This window comes from Rhineura floridana, chromosome 8, assembly GCF_030035675.1.
Source record: "Rhineura floridana isolate rRhiFlo1 chromosome 8, rRhiFlo1.hap2, whole genome shotgun sequence".
Taxonomy (NCBI): domain Eukaryota; kingdom Metazoa; phylum Chordata; class Lepidosauria; order Squamata; family Rhineuridae; genus Rhineura; species Rhineura floridana.
Window position 1 is genome coordinate 75811348 of NC_084487.1, and position 18644 is coordinate 75829991.

At 43.5% G+C, this 18644-nt stretch overlaps 1 protein-coding gene and 1 pseudogene across 2 annotated transcripts in view; both read right to left on the bottom strand.

Moving 5' to 3' along the window:
- The window catches only part of TBK1 (TANK binding kinase 1), a 40949-nt gene extending 25574 nt beyond the window's left edge, over nucleotides 1–15375 (bottom strand). For both annotated transcript variants that reach the window (XM_061639837.1, XM_061639838.1), the window contains exons 1-4: nucleotides 15168–15375; nucleotides 4234–4352; nucleotides 2348–2488; nucleotides 1320–1449 (exon numbers count right to left, since the gene is read on the bottom strand). In XM_061639837.1, coding sequence (XP_061495821.1) covers nucleotides 1320–1449; nucleotides 2348–2488; nucleotides 4234–4320 — 358 coding nt within the window. In that variant the 5' untranslated portion in view covers nucleotides 4321–4352; nucleotides 15168–15375. The remainder of the gene's footprint in view (nucleotides 1–1319; nucleotides 1450–2347; nucleotides 2489–4233; nucleotides 4353–15167) is intronic.
- On the bottom strand, nucleotides 12658–12774 carry LOC133363465 (5S ribosomal RNA; annotated as a pseudogene).
- Nucleotides 15376–18644: the final 3269 nt, after the last annotated feature.

Genomic DNA, 18644 nt, shown 5'->3' on the forward strand with positions numbered 1-18644 from the left:
TACTTTTTATTATACTGTGTACACTGGGTTGTGACATGTTTGTGAAAGGTGATTAAAAAAAACAACAACAATAATTATATGTGCAGGCTGCAGAAATTATAGTTACAGAGAGGTTTTCATTGCGGGAAGTGCCCTTACACGTGCCACAATAAGCTGCTTCCTGCTGTCAATTAAAAAATGTTCAGGGATGTAATTGATAGTAGAACATGTGTAAGCCTGCTTATTACAGTAAATTCTTCCGAGACAGGGAGCTGAAGGGAGTGGGGAGGGTTGCTTCTGTGTCTGGCTACTTTTGAGTCTCCCAACACTGAAGGGACATGAAAATGTTAGGAGAAAACACCCAGGTAGCAATTTGGATGCTTGTCAGCAGCATGAGGCCAAACTGGCTGCTGTCTCCAATGGTCCAAATGACTGTGGAGGTGAGGTGGAAAGAATAGGAACTCAGTCCCCTAACTTGCCTTACCTGAAAATGAGCACATATTTATTTGGGTAATTTTTAACAAATTTTTACAAAAGTCTAAAATATATCAGCAGACCCAAAAATTAAAAGCACCTGCCTGGGGTGGGTGGGGAAGAGAATAATCAAGGAGGAGGGCAAATGGGCCTCCTTGAGAAGGGAGTTCTGCAGTCAAAGTGCAACCATTAAGAAGGCTCTGTCCCTTGGCCCAGGCAAAGGAGTATCTCTGTCAGAGTGACCCTGCAGATATTAACACAAAAACAGGTTCCTAAGAGTGGAGGCCATCTTTAAGTTGCATTTAGGGCTCCAAAGGTCACAACCAGAACTTTGAATAGGGCCCAGAATCAGACTGGAAGCCAGTGAAACCCTTGCAACAATGGGGTCACAGAATCCCAACAGTGGGCTCTAGTCAACATTTCAGCTGCCCCATTTTTAACCTGCTGAAGCTGAAGTTTCTGGGCATTGTTCAAAGGGAGCTCCATGTAGAACACATTGCAATAGCCCAATCTTGTTATAACTTAGGCATTTGTCACCAGGTCCAGGTCTGCTTCCTCCCAGAACGGATGCAACTGGCATAACAGGCTTGCCTGTGAAAAGCCCAACTTGCTACTCCTGCACTTTACTTGCTCCATGATATAAACCACAGGGAGAGTGGCATGCGTATATCTGACAGCAAAAGCAACTGCTGTACTGCATGTATTGCCGCCAAAGTTAAAAGAAACCACATCAAAGCTATTGTTCCAAATAATACAATGTGTATGCAAACAAGCTCAAATTAAGCTAAGAATGTGATTACAGTACGATAAACAAACTAAGCCCAATACTCAATATTAAAGTGCATACAGAGACAACTTCCACATACCAACATCTTTCAACACAATTAAGAATTCTGCTTCTGGCAACCCAAAGGCATTAGATGGTTCTTCTAAAACAGTATATAAACTGCCACATGGGCAAAATTCCATAACAAGGACTTTATGTCTAGAAGTTGTCTACAAAAGAAAAATAGAAAGATAGAAGGTTACATTCAGCAAGTCAGAAAGATAGCACAATTGTTCTGTTCAGTGTCAGAAAGTTTGGCAGACCACAAGCAGAAAGATTAGTAGGATCTTCATGCGAGTTCCTTTCCTGGAACATTTCCCGTGCATTCAAAAAAAATCAAATCAAATTATCTTGCTTTGTTATGTGCCTTCAAGTCGATTATGACTTATGGCGACCCTATGAATCAGTGACCTCCAAGAGCATCTGTCATGAACCACCCTGTTCAGATCTTGTAAGTTCAGGTCTGTGGCTTCCTTTATGGAATCAATCCATCTCTTGTTTGGGCTTCCTCTTTTTCTACTCCCTTCTGTTTTTCCCAGCATTGTTGTCTTGCAAAGATAAAACAAATATATTTTTGAAGTTATCTTTCAAATTAAACAGAGAGGAAATGGAAAACTGCCAACCAAGGTTCTTCTACATTCTTCCCTACCCCCTTCCAAAGTTCAGTCTTTTCTACTACCCAGAATATACTTGATTTCCTCCCCACCTCCCAATTCCCTTAGGAAGTGAGTGATACTATGCATATTTCTTGGAGCTTTTGCAGAAATTGATGGCAGTTATTTCCAAAGAAATTAGTCCTAGGATTGGTGAACCAATTTGTGAAGAAAAACATCCAGGAAGGATTCATTTGTATGCGTCTGCAGTATCACTATTTGAACTGAAAGCAACTCGGCTGAATGGCAATAATGAAAGGGAGTCTCTCTAAATAACAGGGGTGGTTATTAAAAGTCACACAATGCCCCTGTGAACCTCACCACATAATAAGAAAAAGGTGTTCTGATCCCAGGAACACAAAAAGAAATCATAAAATAATGCTCAGTTAGCTTTAGGCACAACAGATAAAAATACCTCCTCTTCTATGGCAAACAATTTGACAATGTTCTTGTGATTCAGTTTCTTTAACACTTCAAACTCTCTCATCTGAACATCCACAGGACGAAGGAAACTGAAGTTGTTAAATACTTTGACAGCATACAAATCTCCAGTTTTCTGTAAAACAGACAGAATATTATTAAAAACAAAGCATTTCACGCAAGTAGATTAATAACCTTGTTGCTGTCTTTATTATAAAACTATAAAAATATATAAAGCTATAATACCATACATATGAGTAAGGTACTTACTTGTGAGAAAACATGGACAGGATTTTGTTGTAAAAATAATGGGGGTGTGTGTCTTTGGATTATATCCAATGAAGTCATTGCATGTGTGGAATGACTACAGCAAACACAACGGAACTTCCCCTTCCTCCCCCCACCCCAAATCTGCTCTGGAGGGTTGGGGAAAACCCCAGAGCAGATTTGGGGGGGCACATAGGGGGGAGGGAAAATTTTGTTGTGCTCACAATGACCAAGTTGGATACAACCATTTTTTTAATAGCTGAAAGATGACAATTTTAAAATGTGTGGATTGAATGCAACAGTGTCCCTACATGAATGGAACAGAATTCTGCTTGCAGTGGACATCCCCTTATTCTTTTTCCCCTGCACTGCCAAAAACTGGAGGACTGGGGAACTCTCCAGTCCAGACCTGTGGGGTGTGCAGGGGACTACCGGGGGGTGGGGAGAGAAAGTCCACTTATACAATGTTGGATTCAATCCTGTATGTATAATGTACTTCATAAATAATCAAGTCTTAAAAAAACCAGGGAATAAATGACATTTTCTAAAAATTCCAGTGTGAATAGCTACGTTAATGATTAGTACATTAGCAATACAAAGGGGAGGGGTATGATGCTCCTGTAAATGATGTACAGTAATTATGGTAAGTGTCGGTTTTGTAGGTAAATGTGGTAAGTAGAGTGAGTGAGGGGGGGAAAACATGGGTTGGAATGTTGAGAAATGCTGACTTGTAATTGGCTGAGCATCTGGCTTATTGAAGGTATAAATGAGAGAATGACAGTTGGAGGTTGGTTGGTTGTTGGCTCTGGGTTTTGGAGGGGTGGATTTGTGTTTAGGCGGGTAGTGAGGCAGGTTTTAGGACTAAGAGATATAAAGAGAAAACTAGTATATGTAACCACATGCATGTTGACTCATCTTGTTTATTCCTTGTGTTAATAAATAAATAGTTTTGGTTTAACAACACACCTGATCCTTGGCTGGGATATTACAGACCAGAAAGGTGGGCAGAGCAAATACTAAAACTGGGAACAGTATCAATGGTGGCAGAGGAGAAGGGATATTGTAACAGCAGCAGGTATCCAAAGCAACCCAGAGCTGTAATCTTTAAAGGCAGAAAGATACAGGGGGGTTGTGGCCTGTAAGTGTACCCAGACACTACATAGCAATCTGTGGAGGAGACTAAGGCACAGTCTCAGGGCAGTATTGCGTTACAGAGTATCAGGTGGTGGCGCCTAGTAGTGGGATCGTGAGAGACCTGTGCTGGTGCCAGTGTGAGAGATCCATTATGAGACCAGACCAACCCAGAGTAGGGGTCTGACATGGGGCATAATGTCTGTTATTTCCATTAAGATTTTCAGATCTCCTACAGCACGATAAATCTTTTATCTTTCATCAGCCAAGCAGCTGAATTTTACAAAAGCTGTCTTAAGAAAGACTCTTACTCAGCCATGTATTTCCAATTGTTTTGCACTGCTCATTGTATATTCATTTGGCAAAATACAAGGGAAAAAGACTACAACCCACATAATTTACAGCAAGAGCATATATAGGCTATTTTAAGATCACGCAAAAGCTTTTTCAGCAGACAGTTAGGATTTCTGTGTCTACACAAACCTTGTGTCGTCCACGGAAAACATTTGCAGTAGCTCCTTGTCCCAGGATGTCCGAAAGAAGCCAGAGATAATTTGAAGTGCTTTGCATGTTTGCTCTTGAATAGGCAATTCTTGTTTGAGCTGAAAAGGGAAACAGATACTCTTAATTTAAGTTACCAAGCTGCACATGATAATCTTATTATTATTAAATTTATATCCCACCCTTTCTCTCATTAGAAGTCCAGGGTGGCAAACAAAAACACTAAAAACAGTTTAAAACATAAAAAACAGTCTTTAAAATATATTAAAACAAAACATATTTTAAAACATATTTAAAACATTTTACATTTTTTTTAAAAAAAATCTTAAAAAGCAATTCCAACACGGACGCAGACTGGGATAAGGTCTCTACTTAAAAGGCTTGTTGAAAGAGGTAGGGCTTCAAAAAGATAACAGAGATTGTGCCTGTCTTAATATTTAACGGGAGGGAATTCCAAAGGATAGCTGCCACAACACTAAACGTCTGCTTCCTATGTTGTGTGGAATGGACCTCCTGATAAGTTGGCATCTGCAGGAGGCTCTCATCTGCAGAGCATAGTGATTGACTGAGTATATATCGGGTATATATACCTGAAAGATATCATAGTCCCAAGCTATATAGGGCTTTGTTCACCCAAACCAGAAGCTTGAACTTGGCATGGTAGTTAGTGATAGCAGATAAATGATTCATGTCTTATTCCAAACCTAAGGAAGGTACCCCAGTAAGATCAATCTGATTGATTTTGGATATTCCTTTTCACCTCTTGTGTAATTGTCACCAATTAGGTGTTAAGAAACCCAAATTCACCTTGCAGAGCTACACTTTTTCAGAGTGGCTTAACAATCCTTCTCGCCAGAGATCTCTGGTAATTGTAGCTCTGCAAGGGGAACAGCAGTCTCCTAACAACTCTCAGTACCCTTAACAAACCACAGTTCTCATGATTCTTTGGGGGACGCTATGACTTTATAGTAATAATGCTTTAAATGTATAGTGGAGATGGGGCCTTAAGTAACTGTAGATCAAAGTTATTATTGGAGATGAAGTTCAATATGCTTTATTTACAGGCATATTTAAAGCTGCAAAAACAAGCAGCATCTAAGTTCATATTAGATTATAAAAGCCTAATAAAAGCCACCTGAAGCCAGTTGGGGCTAACAAGGGAGAAGACAACTGCCAGAGGGTGGGGAAGAGAGCTTCCCTTCATAACAGCCACCTCTAGCCAAGGCAAGCCTTGAGGAAGGCGAGAGAAACCCAGCAGGACCTACACCTTGCTGCTGTGGCCTCCTGCAAAACTCCATCTGCATGCTTCCTCGGGTGTCAGCTGCTACTCCCTGCAAGGCCTTGGTGCCAGTCAAAGCCAGTTGGGGCTAACAAGGGAGAAGACAACTGCCAGAGGGTGGGGAAGAGAGCTCCCTTTTATAAGAGCCACCTCTAGCCAAGGCTCCCCCCCCCAAGTGTCAGGTTTCTTTTAACATGTGCCGGGGTAGGAGTAGTCGGGGGCCCGCCATTGAGGTAATATTGGGCAGGGGACGTAATAGCGGTGGGAGGCAGACTGGCCATTATGGGGGATGGGATATAAGACATCTTTGTGCTTGCATCCCTTCTGGTCCCCCTTCCAACCCTCAAGACACTGGTAGCTATGCTGGGAACTCCCTGGATCTTACTGTCCCGCTGATGAATGCAAGGTCAGCGACTACTAAAACCACTTTAATTCAGGACTTAATCCTGGATGAATGCGCTGACCTTGCTTGTACTACCAAAACCTGGCTAAATGACCAAGGTGGAGTAGGTTTCTCCCAGCTCTGCCTACCAGGTTTTGTGGCACTCCAGCAGCATAGATCCATGGGACGGGGAGGTGGGGTCGCAATTGTCTGCAGAGAATCTATCTCCCCTGTTGGGTACCCTGTCCCTAACACCTCCAACTTTGAGTGTGTGCGCCTGGCATTGGGTCAGGGAGACAGAGTGGGGATTCTGTTGGTGTACTGTCCACCCCGCTGCCCAACATTCTCCCTCCCTGAACTGGTGGAGCTGGTCTCGGCGTCGGTGTTGCAGTTCCCCAGGTTGATGGTCCTGAGTGACTTCAACATACATGCTGAGGTTAGACTCACAGGTCCAGCTCAGGACTTCATGGATGCCATGACAACCATGGGGCTGTCTCTAATATCATCTGGACCAACGCATGTGGCAGGACACGCACTTGATCTTGTGTTCTGTTCGGGACAGGAAGAAGGTGATCTGAGGGTGGAGGAGCTCTTAGTGACTCCGTTGTCATGGACAGATCAGCACCTGACAAAGTTTAGACTTTGTGCCCCTGATAACCTTCACTGGGGTGAAGGGCTGATTAAGATGGTCCGCCCCCCAGAGATTCATGGATCCAGAAGGCTTCCTGAATGCTCTGGGGGATATTCCCAGCATGGCTGGTGATACCGCCGAAGCCCGGGTCAATCTCTGGAATACAGAGGTGACCCGGGTGGTGGACACCATTGCTCCAAAGCGCCGTCTCCCACCAGGGAAGGTCCATAATACACCTTGGTTTACTCACACCTTGGGCCTGATGAAACGGCAGGGACGACAGCTAGAGAGACAATGGAGAAAAACTCAGTCTGCTTCTGATCGAACACAGGCTAGAGCCCATTTTCAAGCCTATCATGTGGCAGTGATTGCAGTGAAGAAAGGGCATTTCTCTGCCACCATTGCATCTGCTCAGTCCGGGGCCTTTGGGCTCTGGCCCTATATTAGACTCTGAGCCCTCAGTGGCTCGCTGTGACATGTTTGCGAGGCACTTTGCAGATAAAATTGCTCGCATTCGGACTGACTTGGACTCCTCATTAACTACAATTGTGCCAGATGTCCCCGAAGCTTCCTCTGGTCATTTTTCTATGGATACTTTTAAGCTTGTAAAGCCTGAGGATGTGGACAGGATTCTGGGAGAATCGAGGGCCATGACTTGTTCCCTTGACCTTTGCCCATCCTGGTTAATCAAATCTGCCAGAGGGGGAGTGGCTGACTGGTTGGCATATTTAATTAACACCTCCCTAAGGGAAGGTTCTATACCAATATTGTTGAAGGAGGCTGTGATAAGACCTTTGTTAAAAAAAAAGCTTGGTTAGACCCTGCGGATCTTAACAACTTCTGCCCAGTCTCTAATCTCTCCTTTCTGGGCAAGATGACTGAGAGGGTAGTGGCTGCTCAGCTCCAGGTTTTCCTGGATGAATCGGACTATCTAGACCCTTTTCAATCAGGCTTCAGGCCCGGCCATGGGACAGAGACTGCCTTGGTCGCTCTGCTTGATGACCTATGCCGGGCATCAGACAGGGGGCGTGCATCCCTGTTGGTGCTCCTGGACCTCTCGGCGGCCTTCAGTACAATTGACCATGGTATCCTTCTGGTCCATCTAGCTGGGATGGGATTGGGAGGCACTGTTTTACGGTGGCTCTGGTCCTACCTGACAGACAGGACCCAGACAGTGGTGCTGGGAGACTACTGCTTGACCCCCTGGCCGTTGGCCTGTGGGGTACCGCAAGGTTCCATTCTGTCTTCCATGCTCTTTAACATTTGTATGAAACTGCTAGGAGAGGTCATCAGGAGGCTGTGAATGGCTGGATGTGGGCTAACAAACTGAAACTTAATCCAGACAAGACGGAGGTACTGCTGGTCAAGGGAAAAACTTCATCAGGGACGGGTTGCAACCTGTTCTGGATGGGGTTGCACTCCCCTTGAAGGAGCAGGTTCGCAGTTTGGGAGTCCTCCTGGATCCTGCCCTGCTGCTTGAATATCAGGTGGCTGCGGTAGCCAAGAGTGCTTTTGGCCAACTCAAACTGGTCTACCAGCTGCGTCCATTCCTGGAGGCAGTTGACTTGGCCACAGTGACAAATGCATTGGTGACATCAAGGCTTTATTAATGTAATGCACTCTATGTGGGGCTGCCTTTGAAAACGTTTCGGAAATTGCAGTTGGTTCAAAATGCAGCAGCCAGAATGTTACCTGGAGCACGGTGCAGGGAGCATATTACCCTTGTGCTTTATCAACTCCACCGGCTCCCAGTTAGTTTCCTAAATGGCCTTGGACCAATGTACCTGAGGGACCACTTACGCCCATATGTACCTGCCCGGGATTTAAGATCATCTGCCTCTGGTCTCCTCTGCGTGCCTGGAGTGAAAGATGTTAGATTGACAGGCCCGTGGGAGAAAGCTTTTTCAGCTGTGGCCCACAAGCTTTGGAATACTCTACCCCAAGAATTTTGCTCTGCTCCCTCCCTGTTGGTTTTCCGGAGACTTCTGAAAATGGTCTTCTTCCGGAGAGCCTTTGGGAGGGATTGAAGGTACAGCCTAACACTGATTTTATGCCTTCTGCGTTATTTACCTTTGTAGTCCCTTTAGTACCAATCCCTATGTGTGTGTGTGTATTGTATTTTATGTATTTTAATTGTATTTTGAGAGCCAGTGTGGCACAGTGGTTAGAGTGTTAGACTACAACCTGGGAGACCAGGGTTCGAATCCCCACACACCCACGAAGCTCACTGGGTGACCTTGGGCCAGTCATTGCCTCTCAGCCTCAGAAGAAGGCAATGGTAAACCCCCTCTGAACACCACTTACCATGAAAACCCTATTCATAAGGTCGCCATAAGTCGGAATCGACTTGAAGGCAGTACATTTACATTTACATTTAATTGTATTTTATGTATTTTAAATTTATTTTAATGTTTTTGTGATTTTTCTGTTTACAATTTTATTATGTACGTTTGATTTTATTTTTGTAAGCCACCCTGAGTGCCCTATTATAGGGTAGAAGGGCGGGATAGAAATATTTTAAATAAATAAATAAAATAAATAAAACAGCTCGCTAAGAAGCAGAGTCCCTGAAACTATATACAAATCCTTTCTCAACATACTCTTATAGTTATAAGGTCTAATGTTATAAAATAACATAATGAAATGTAGTATGGATGGGTGAGCATGAACTTTTCATTCAGTAATCTTTGTCCTACCAAAATGCTAATAAGGGACTAGGAGAAACAAACAACTGTGCACTTTGAGGCAAATAGCTACAAAAGAACCTAGAACATGGAGGAGATAAGGCAAACTGGCAGCAACTCTAGGAATCATTTTTTGCTAACTGAAGCAGAAATACAGGGATAAAAGACTAACAGGGCCTTGGGTAGAAGAACAAAACAAGTACATTGCCTTTTCACCCTAGCTGCACAGGCTCTGCCCCCCCCTCATGTGCTTGTGTAAGTACACATGAAGCTACCATTGTAACATTACTATCCTGTTGTTAACAGTTAATGATACAAGATTTTTTTAAAAAGCCCTCAGAACTGTCTGGAACTTCCTTCTCTACAAGATTCCTGCCCTTGGGCACTGGCTGTGATCACCCACTGGGCCGTGTGAGGTTTTAAGAAATAATTTGCTTACCACTATTTAGATAACATATCCACATAATATGAGCAAATGAAGGTAGGTTCACATTCACTGATCTAGCCCTCAGTTTCCATACATTCTTTGTAACTTCTGAAGAGAGTGTACAGCTTATAGTTATGTTCCCAGATGCTACAGTGAACACTGGAGTCAAGGGTGGGGCCAGCAGACATGATCTCAACCGTTCCTCCATACCTTTAATCTATACAGATGTGTTATCCAAGGAGGGCTAGAATGCTGTTCAGAAGAGACATGTTTGCTGTTCAGAAGAGATACAGAGAACCAAGTGGAGGGATAACAGAATGGAATAATGTGGGGAATATGGCTGGCTGGCTGGCTGGCACTGGAACATTCCACAGAGCAATATTTTGGTGCAATCTGTCTTGTTTACTTCTGTTTTAAAGACAGCTCCATAAAATACAAAGGAATGTACATGTGGAAATGCCCTCAATATTGCAATAAATGGGAAAGCCCGCATGAGTCAGGATCTCTATATGAGCATGGCATGTTTATGGAGCTCTCGGGGTGTGTGTGTTTGTAATTCCTCTACATCAGTGTTCTTCAACCTTGGGTCCCCAGATATTGATGGACTACAATTCCCATAATCCCTGACCATTGACCATGCTATCTATGGATGTTGGGGTTGTAGTCCAACAACATCTGGAGATGCAAGGTTGAAGAACAGTGCTCTGATATGAGCTTTGGGAGGGGGGCAGAAAACCTATCCTCAACTTAGGCAACAGTCTACTGAAAAGCAGCTTTCTATCCAGTGCTGACCCCTCTTTTAACCACAAAATTACAGAAAGTATTACTGTAACTAGGGATAAATCAAAGCTTTACAAAATTAGTAGCACACAAAAAAATCAAGTTGAAAATGTGGATAGCTGTACAGGTTCAAAGCACATCAATCAATCTGTCAGCTCAGATAATAATAATAATAATAATAATAATAATAATAATAATAATAATAATAAAATTTTATTTGTTAGTCGCCCATCTGTCTGACTTAACAGACACTCTGGGCGACTTACACAATATAAAACACAATTTAAAACATATTCATACAACAGTAAACCACCTGTTAGTAATAGCCTAACCCACCCCAGAAATCCCATAGGCCTGCCTGAATAACAAGGTCTTTAAGGCTCGACGAAAAGCCATCAGGGAGGACGCATGTCGAAGGTCAAAAGGAAGCAAGTTCCAGAGGGTGGGGGCCACGACCGAGAAGGCCCTCTCTCTGGTCCGCACCAGCCTAGCTGTTTTCACTGGTGGGACCGAGAGAAGGTCTTGTGAGGCCGATCTTGTTTGGCGGCATATTTGGTGATACTGGAGGCGTTCCTTCAGATAAACTGGGCCGAAACCGTTTAGGGATTTAAAGGTTAATACCAACACCTTGAATTGGGCCCGGTATACAACTGGCAACCAGTGTAGCTCCATCAACACTGGGGTGACATGATTCCGGCGACGGCTTTGCTTTATTAAGCGTGCCGCTGCATTCTGTACCAGCTGCAATTTCCGGACCGTCTTCAAGGGTAACCCCACATAGAACGCATTACAGTAGTCTAATCGAGAGGAGACCAGGGCATGTATCACTCTCTCCACTTGTCATGTGCTAAATGTTATGGATATTGTTAACTTAGAGATTAAGTTATTGCTCTTAGAGCACTTACACAACTTTTACAAGCACAAACTTTTCTTTCAAGTGGCCCACAGGGCAGAGATGGCCAGGAGGCCATTCACAACAAAGACACTTCTACTCAGCCAATTAAATTTGGTTAGAAATCCCAGTATTTGTTAAAATATCAAATCCTGATGGCTGCAAAAAGTAGTTTTAAATTAGATGGTGCAAGTTACTTGTGCTGAAATCCTATGCACACTTGCTGGAGGGTGACCACATTGAATTAAGTGTGGGCCTTATTTCTGTGTATGGAAAGGTTGGGCTGCAAACGTACAATAAGATGAAGGCAAGTAACACAAATCAATGCATTTGTTTTTAGTCCATACAGAAACATTTTTATCTTTCTTTATATTTGTTTTCAAAAGAGTCAAGTTTTCCAAATTTAAGGTATAATTTGGAAAAAGATTATGCCAAACCCCAAGTGACTGTTGAATTTACATTACCAACGGGGCCCACAATCCAGGACAACAGCACAAGAATATCAAATGGTAAAAGTAACTGTTTATGTAAAATTCAAATCAAGACCACATTCACATTTACTCCTTACTAATCCTTTCCCTGCTTCTTTCCCAAATTCATTCATTTTCTTTTATATATTTACTAGTCTTCTGTGCTCTCTTCTTTTTTCCTCTTCAGCTGTCCTTCCCTGTTTTCTGTACACTTTAATCCATACACATCAAGAGCAGCTCACCTATAACTTGAAAGTTATCAGGTAGCCGACTGGGATGCTTGTAGAATCTAAAGACTTGTACAAGTCAATCAAAAGTGAGAAAGGGGACAAGACAATTCCTGCCTTGCTCCCTAGAGGTACATGGCAGAATTGGTAGCAATTTTCCTTGCTTGCTGAAGCTAGCTAATCTGCCAGTCACATCATACATGCCACCTGTGTCTGAAAATCTCAAGGGTTATTACTGCTGAATTCAGCAGGAAACTCAGTTGAGATAAGAAGGAGGGAGCTTAATAGCAAATAAAGACTGAAGAAAAGTTGGGAATAAGGCCAGCACGGTTGAGTATCTGCAAAGGGCCCACACCCCAGAAGGAGTCCCACTGATGAGATTTCCATGGATTTGCTATAGCGAGGAAGTGGACACAGTGAGCCCTCCCCCCGGATGTCTTGCCTAAGAGCTCTCCAAAACATACATCTGACACTGATTGGGAACAGAGATGGGGAGCAGAGAGACTTGTGGGTAAGAAAGGAAAGGATTGTTGCCTTCAAGTCGATTATGAGTTATGGCGACCCTATGAATCTTTATATATAGGGTTTTCATGGTAAGAGGGATTCAGAGGTGGTTCACCATTGCCTTCCTCTAAGCCTATGGCACCCGGAATTCCCAGGAGGTCTCCCATCCAAGTACTAACGAGGCCTGACCCTGCTTAGCTTCCGAGATCAGATGAGATTGGACGTGTTCAATAGTATGGCCGTAGGCAAAGAAAGGATAGGTCTTTTTTTAAAATATGCACAGTGAAAAACATTTCAATTAAAACATTACTAAAAAAGGGTAATGTGGGTGACACGCTCTACTGAAACCTTTTTAAAGCTCTACTGGGCACATTCATTTCTATATAGGAAGTGTGCAAGTGTATAATTAGGTACTGACCTGTACCCTTTTTTAAATTTCAAAAAGCAGTTGATGGTGGCCGTGTGGCAATGTAAAGAGGTTCTATGATGGTTGCAATGGATACTAAATCAATACTAAAAGGGCCTTCATTGGGTTTGCTTTGTGTGTTTGTGAGAGAACACTGAGGGTAGACCTTAGTCCCTAACATGCCCAGTCCCTGTCATGGGGAGCAGAAAAGAGGAGCAACAGACAGAAACTTGCTGATAGCTCTCTTTCCTCCTGTAAAAGCGGCCACAGACATTTCAGCCCTTTCCTAGCCTAAACATCTCCCTCAACACTGCATCCGTCTCTAACAATTAAGTTTGCAAGTTTGTTTAAAAAAAGTTTGTAAAGCTTATATATTCAAAAAGTAAAATATATTTCTTATATGGCTGCAATTTGAAACTGCTTAGGCTCAAGTGGTTAGTTATGATGCACTTCCTTTTTCACCAACGCTGCCAAAATAGAAGGGTTAGTGTATTATTACTATAAATAAATTCTCACAGCTGCACAACTGCTAACTTGCAAAGAGCGTTACAATCCATATAGTGCATTCTATGCAGATTTACTTTGAAGCAAAACCCCTGATTTCAAAGAGACCTACTTCCTAGTAAGCTCCACTGTGGTGCAGTGGTTAGAATGTCAGATTAGGACTGGGAAGATCCAGGTTCAAACCTCACTAAACCATGTAACTAATTGGGTGGCCTTGAGCCAGTAACTATCTATCAATCTAGCCTACCTCACTGTGAAGATGCCTTGAGCTCAGAGAAAAGATGGGATATAAATGTTGTTTAAACAAACACACATACATAAATATGCACATGATTGCAGCCTTAGTCTTCCTTCTCTTTCTATAGCCACTTTATGAATTGTACTATCATTTTATAGAACAGAAACTTATTCCCATGACTATCCAATGAGCCTATCAGTACAATCATATCTGTATTTGCTTTGAATCCTGAATGAATTCAAATAAGGAGGGCCAGGATTTCATTCTATAACAAATTTGGAACTTGATCTCAACCCTCCCAAACATAAGACCAGCACCTGAAACACACAAATACAAGGCATATGTCTTAAAACAGTAGGCCAAACATCAGGAATAATGGGAGTTAAGAATCCTACACCATCTGGAGGGGCTCAGGTTCTCCACCCCTACATTAGGACATATAGAAAAAAAATTAAAAATTGACTAGTCCAGGTCTGTCCGGGGGTGAGCAAAAGCTGAATCTAAAGGAACAAACAGTCATGGAACTACATGAGGGCCATAGATCAGCACATCACCCAATGCCACACAGCTGAACCCACGAATAATCTCCATTGACAAATATTAGGTTTGCAGTCAGACACTACGAAACCTCTGTTTTGCCATGAAAGCTTCTTGTACACAAATCTTCTAATTATAAATATGCAAATCACCCAGTGCCTCACAGCTGAGCCCATAAATGATCTCCACTGCCAAATATGATGTTTGTACTCAGGCAATAAAAAACCTCCTTTTTGGCGCTCACTGTGAATGCTGTTTCTTATAGACAAGTCCTCCAATTATAAATATGCACATGTAAACACATTCTAACAAGCGCTAGCTCGTGAGTCGCAGAAGGATAAAGCCCAGGAGCACAGACTTGGAACTGAAGAAAAGAATAGTGTGACAAAGACATCACTTATCTAAAGAAATCATACGGGTGCGAGGGGAAGAGAGAGGAGGGTTGCAGCAGCAAGCCCGTGGATACTCAGGGAATACTGGATAGTTTGACTATATACACAACAGAGGATTTTAGATCTTTTAGATGACTTCCCTAGGAGTAAATCCCATTGATCCCAATGGGACTTACTTTTTAGTAGACACAGAAGATTGCACGGTTTGAGCTAAATTGAAGAAAAATTTTTTGGAAGACAATGAAGACGCCACAAGAAAAGATGCACCTTCCTGATTCCCTTTCCTTTACAACTCAGGAAGATCCAAGAGCCTCCGTCAGCTCTGCGGTGCATCTGGTCCTCCGCTTTGGAAGCACCTTTCCCTCCCACCGATCCACTCATCTGATAGCCGCCGCTTCAGAACAGGGCAGCGCCGGGAAATCCCCCACCTCGGGCCTGCAAGGCTGACCAAGTCTCCTCCTCTCCCACAGAGAGAGATTCGTCAATCAAGCGCTGTCCACGGAAAATGAAACCTCGCGACGCGCTTCCTGGGTGTTTTGTCTTTTTCCTTCGCATCACCTTACCTTACGCGAGTCCCACGATCCCCTCCGATGGCGAATGCCGGAAGGACCCTTTCCCTCGCCGAAGCTCCGCTCCGGCTGTTGCTGCAACCCGCCCCAGCAGGCTCCCCTCGCTTGTCGCGTAGTCCAACTCCCCGTCTGCTTCCGGCTTCCTGACGCTGTGGAGGCGGGGCCGCTGCCTGCAAGACCGAGGAGAGGCGGGCTAGTCTCGGGGCTCACACGACTACTTATCTACTTTCCCATGAGCCTGACGGACAGGCGAGGCTAAGCGGCTAAGAAACCATGCGCGATCCTACGCAGGTTTATTCCGAATTAAGGCCCGCTGTGTTCAGCCGTAGCGGGGGCTTACTTCCAAGTAAGCATGCAAAAGATTTGCAGCCTTCATTGAACAGAAACGGACCCAGAACATGGAGGAGAGTCTGAAAAAAATGCCTTGAGTAATAGTTGTGTGTCCAAATGGACAACCAGTCCTAGTTTTTGGACTCAAAATGAATCAAGAACACGAATCCAGGTTGGAAGCCTCTGTAACACTGACTAGAGATATGAAATTTTATTGAAGCTAAGTAGAAACAGTAGAACATAGGGGCACATTACATAATAAATCTTAGGTTCTTACAAACCACCAGTCTTTCTGGAAAACGTCTTAACATCATCTTTACATAAGAACATAAGAAGAGCCTGCTGGATCAGGCCAGTGGCCCATCTAGTCCAGCATCCTGTTCTCACAGTGGCCAACCAGGTGCCTGGGGGAAGCCCGCAAGCAGGACCGAGTGCAAGAACACTCTCCCCTCCTGAGGCTTCTGGCAACTGGTTTTCAGAAGCATGCTGCCTCTGACTAGGGTGGCACAGCACAGCCATCATGGCTAGTAGCCATTGATAGCCCTGTCCTCCATGAATTTGTCTAATCTTCTTTTAAAGCCATCCAAGCTGGTGGCCATTACTGCATCTTGTGGGAGCAAATTCCATAGTTTAACTATGCGCTGAGTAAAGAAGTACTTCCTTTTGTCTGTCCTGAATCTTCCAACATTCAGCTTCTTTGAATGTCCACGAGTTCTAGTATTATGAGAGAGGGAGAAGAACTTTTCTCTATCCACTTTCTCAATGCCATGCATAATTTTATACACTTCTATCATGTCTCCTCTGACCCGCCTTTTCTCTAAACTAAAAAGCCCCAAATGCTGCAACCTTTCCTCGTAAGGGAGTCGCTCCATCCCCTTGATCATTCTGGTTGCCCTCTTCTGAACCTTTTCCAACTCTAGAATATCCTTTTTGAGATGAGGCGACCAGAACTGTACACAGTATTCCAAATGCGGCCGCACCATAGATTTATACAACGGCATTATGATATTGGCTGTTTTATTTTCAATCCCTTTCCTAATTATTGCTAGCATGGAATTTGCCTTTTTCACAGCTGCCGCACACTGGGTCGACATTTTCATCGTGCTGTCCACTACAACCCCGAGGTCTCTCTCCTGGTCGGTCACCGCCAGTTCAGACCCCATGAGCGTATATGTGAAATTCAGATTTTTTGCTCCAATATGCATAATTTTACACTTGTTTATATTGAATTGCATTTGCCATTTTTCCACCCATTCACTCAGTTTGGAGAGGTCTTTTTGGAGCTCTTGGCAATCCCTTTTTGTTTTAACAACCCTGAACAATTTAGTGTCGTCAGCAAACTTGGCCACTTCACTGCTCACTCCTAATTCTAGGTCATTAATGAACAAGTTGAAAAGTACAGGTCCCAATACTGATCCTTGAGGGACTCCACTTTCTACAGCCCTCCATTGGGAGAACTGTCCGTTGATTCCTACTCTCTGCTTTCTGCTTCTTAACCAATTCCTTATCCACAAGAGGACCTCTCCTCTTATTCCATGACTGCTAAGCTTCTTCAGAAGCCTTTGGTGAGGTACCTTGTCAAACGCTTTTTGAAAGTCTAAGTACACTATGTCCACTGGATCACCTCTATCTATATGCTTGTTGACACTCTCAAAGAATTCTAATAGGTTACTGAGACAGGACTTTCCCTTGCAGAAGCCATGCTGGCTCTGCTTCAGCAAGGCTTGTTCTTCTATGTGCTTAGTTACTCTAGCTTTAATAATACTTTCTACCAGTTTTCCAGGGACAGAAGTTAAGCTAACTGGCCTGTAATTTCCGGGATCCCCTCTGGATCCCTTTTTGAAGATTGGCGTTACATTTGCCACTTTCCAGTCCTCAGGCACGGAGGAGGACCCGAGGGACAAGTTACATATTTTAGTTAGCAGATCAGCAATTTCACCTTTGAGTTCTTTGAGAACTCTCGGGTGGATGCCATCCGGGCCTGGTGATTTGTCAGTTTTTATATTGTCCATTAAGCTTAGAACTTCCTCTCTCGTTACCACTATTTGTCTTAGTTCCTCAGAATCCCTTCTTGCAAATGTTAGTTCAGGTTCAGGGATCTGCCCTATATCTTCCACTGTGAAGACAGATGCAAAGAATTCATTTAGCTTCTCTGCAATCTCCTTATCGTTCTTTAGTACACCTTTGACTCCCTTATCATCCAAGGGTCCAATTGTCTCCCTAGATGGTCTCCTGCTTTGAATGTATTTATAGAATTTTTTGTTGTTGGTTTTTATGTTCTTAGCAATGTGCTCCTCAAATTCTTTTTTAGCATCCCTTATTGTCTTCTTGCATTTCTTTTGCCAGAGTTTGTGTTCTTTTTTATTTTCTTCATTCGGCCAAGACTTCCATTTTCTGAAGGAAGACTTTTTGCCTCTAAGAGCTTCCTTGACTTTGCTCGTTAACCATGCTGGCATCTTCTTGGCCCTGGCGGTACCTTTTCTGATCTGCGGTATGCACTCCAGTTGAGCTTCTAATATAGTGTTTTTAAACAACTTCCAAGCATTTTCGAGTGATGTGACCCTCTGGACTTTGTTTTTCAGCTTTCTTTTTACCAATCCCCTCATTTTTGTGAAGTTTCCTCTTTTGAAGTCAAATGTGACCGTGTTGGATTTTCTTGGCAATTGGCCAGTTACATGTATGTTTAATTTAATAGCACTGTGGTCACTGCTCCCAATCGGTTCAACAACACTTACATCTCGCACCAGGTCCCGGTCCCCACTGAGGATTAAGTCCAGGGTTGCCGTCCCTCTGGTCGGTTCCATGACCAACTGATCTAGGGAATAGTCATTTAGAATATCTAGAAACTTTGCTTCTTTGTCATGACTGGAACACATATGCAGCCAGTCTATGTCCGGGTAGTTGAAGTCACCCATTACTACCACATTTCCTAGTTTGGATGCTTCCTCAATTTCATATCTCATCTCAAGGTCTCCCTGAGCATTTTGATCAGGGGGACGATAGATCGTTCCCAGTATTAAGTCCCTCCTGGGGCACGGTATCACCACCATTCTGTGGAGGAGTCTGCCTCTTTTGGGGTTTCGAGCTTGCTGGATTCAATGCCTTCTTTCACGTATAGAGCGACTCCGCCACCAATACGTC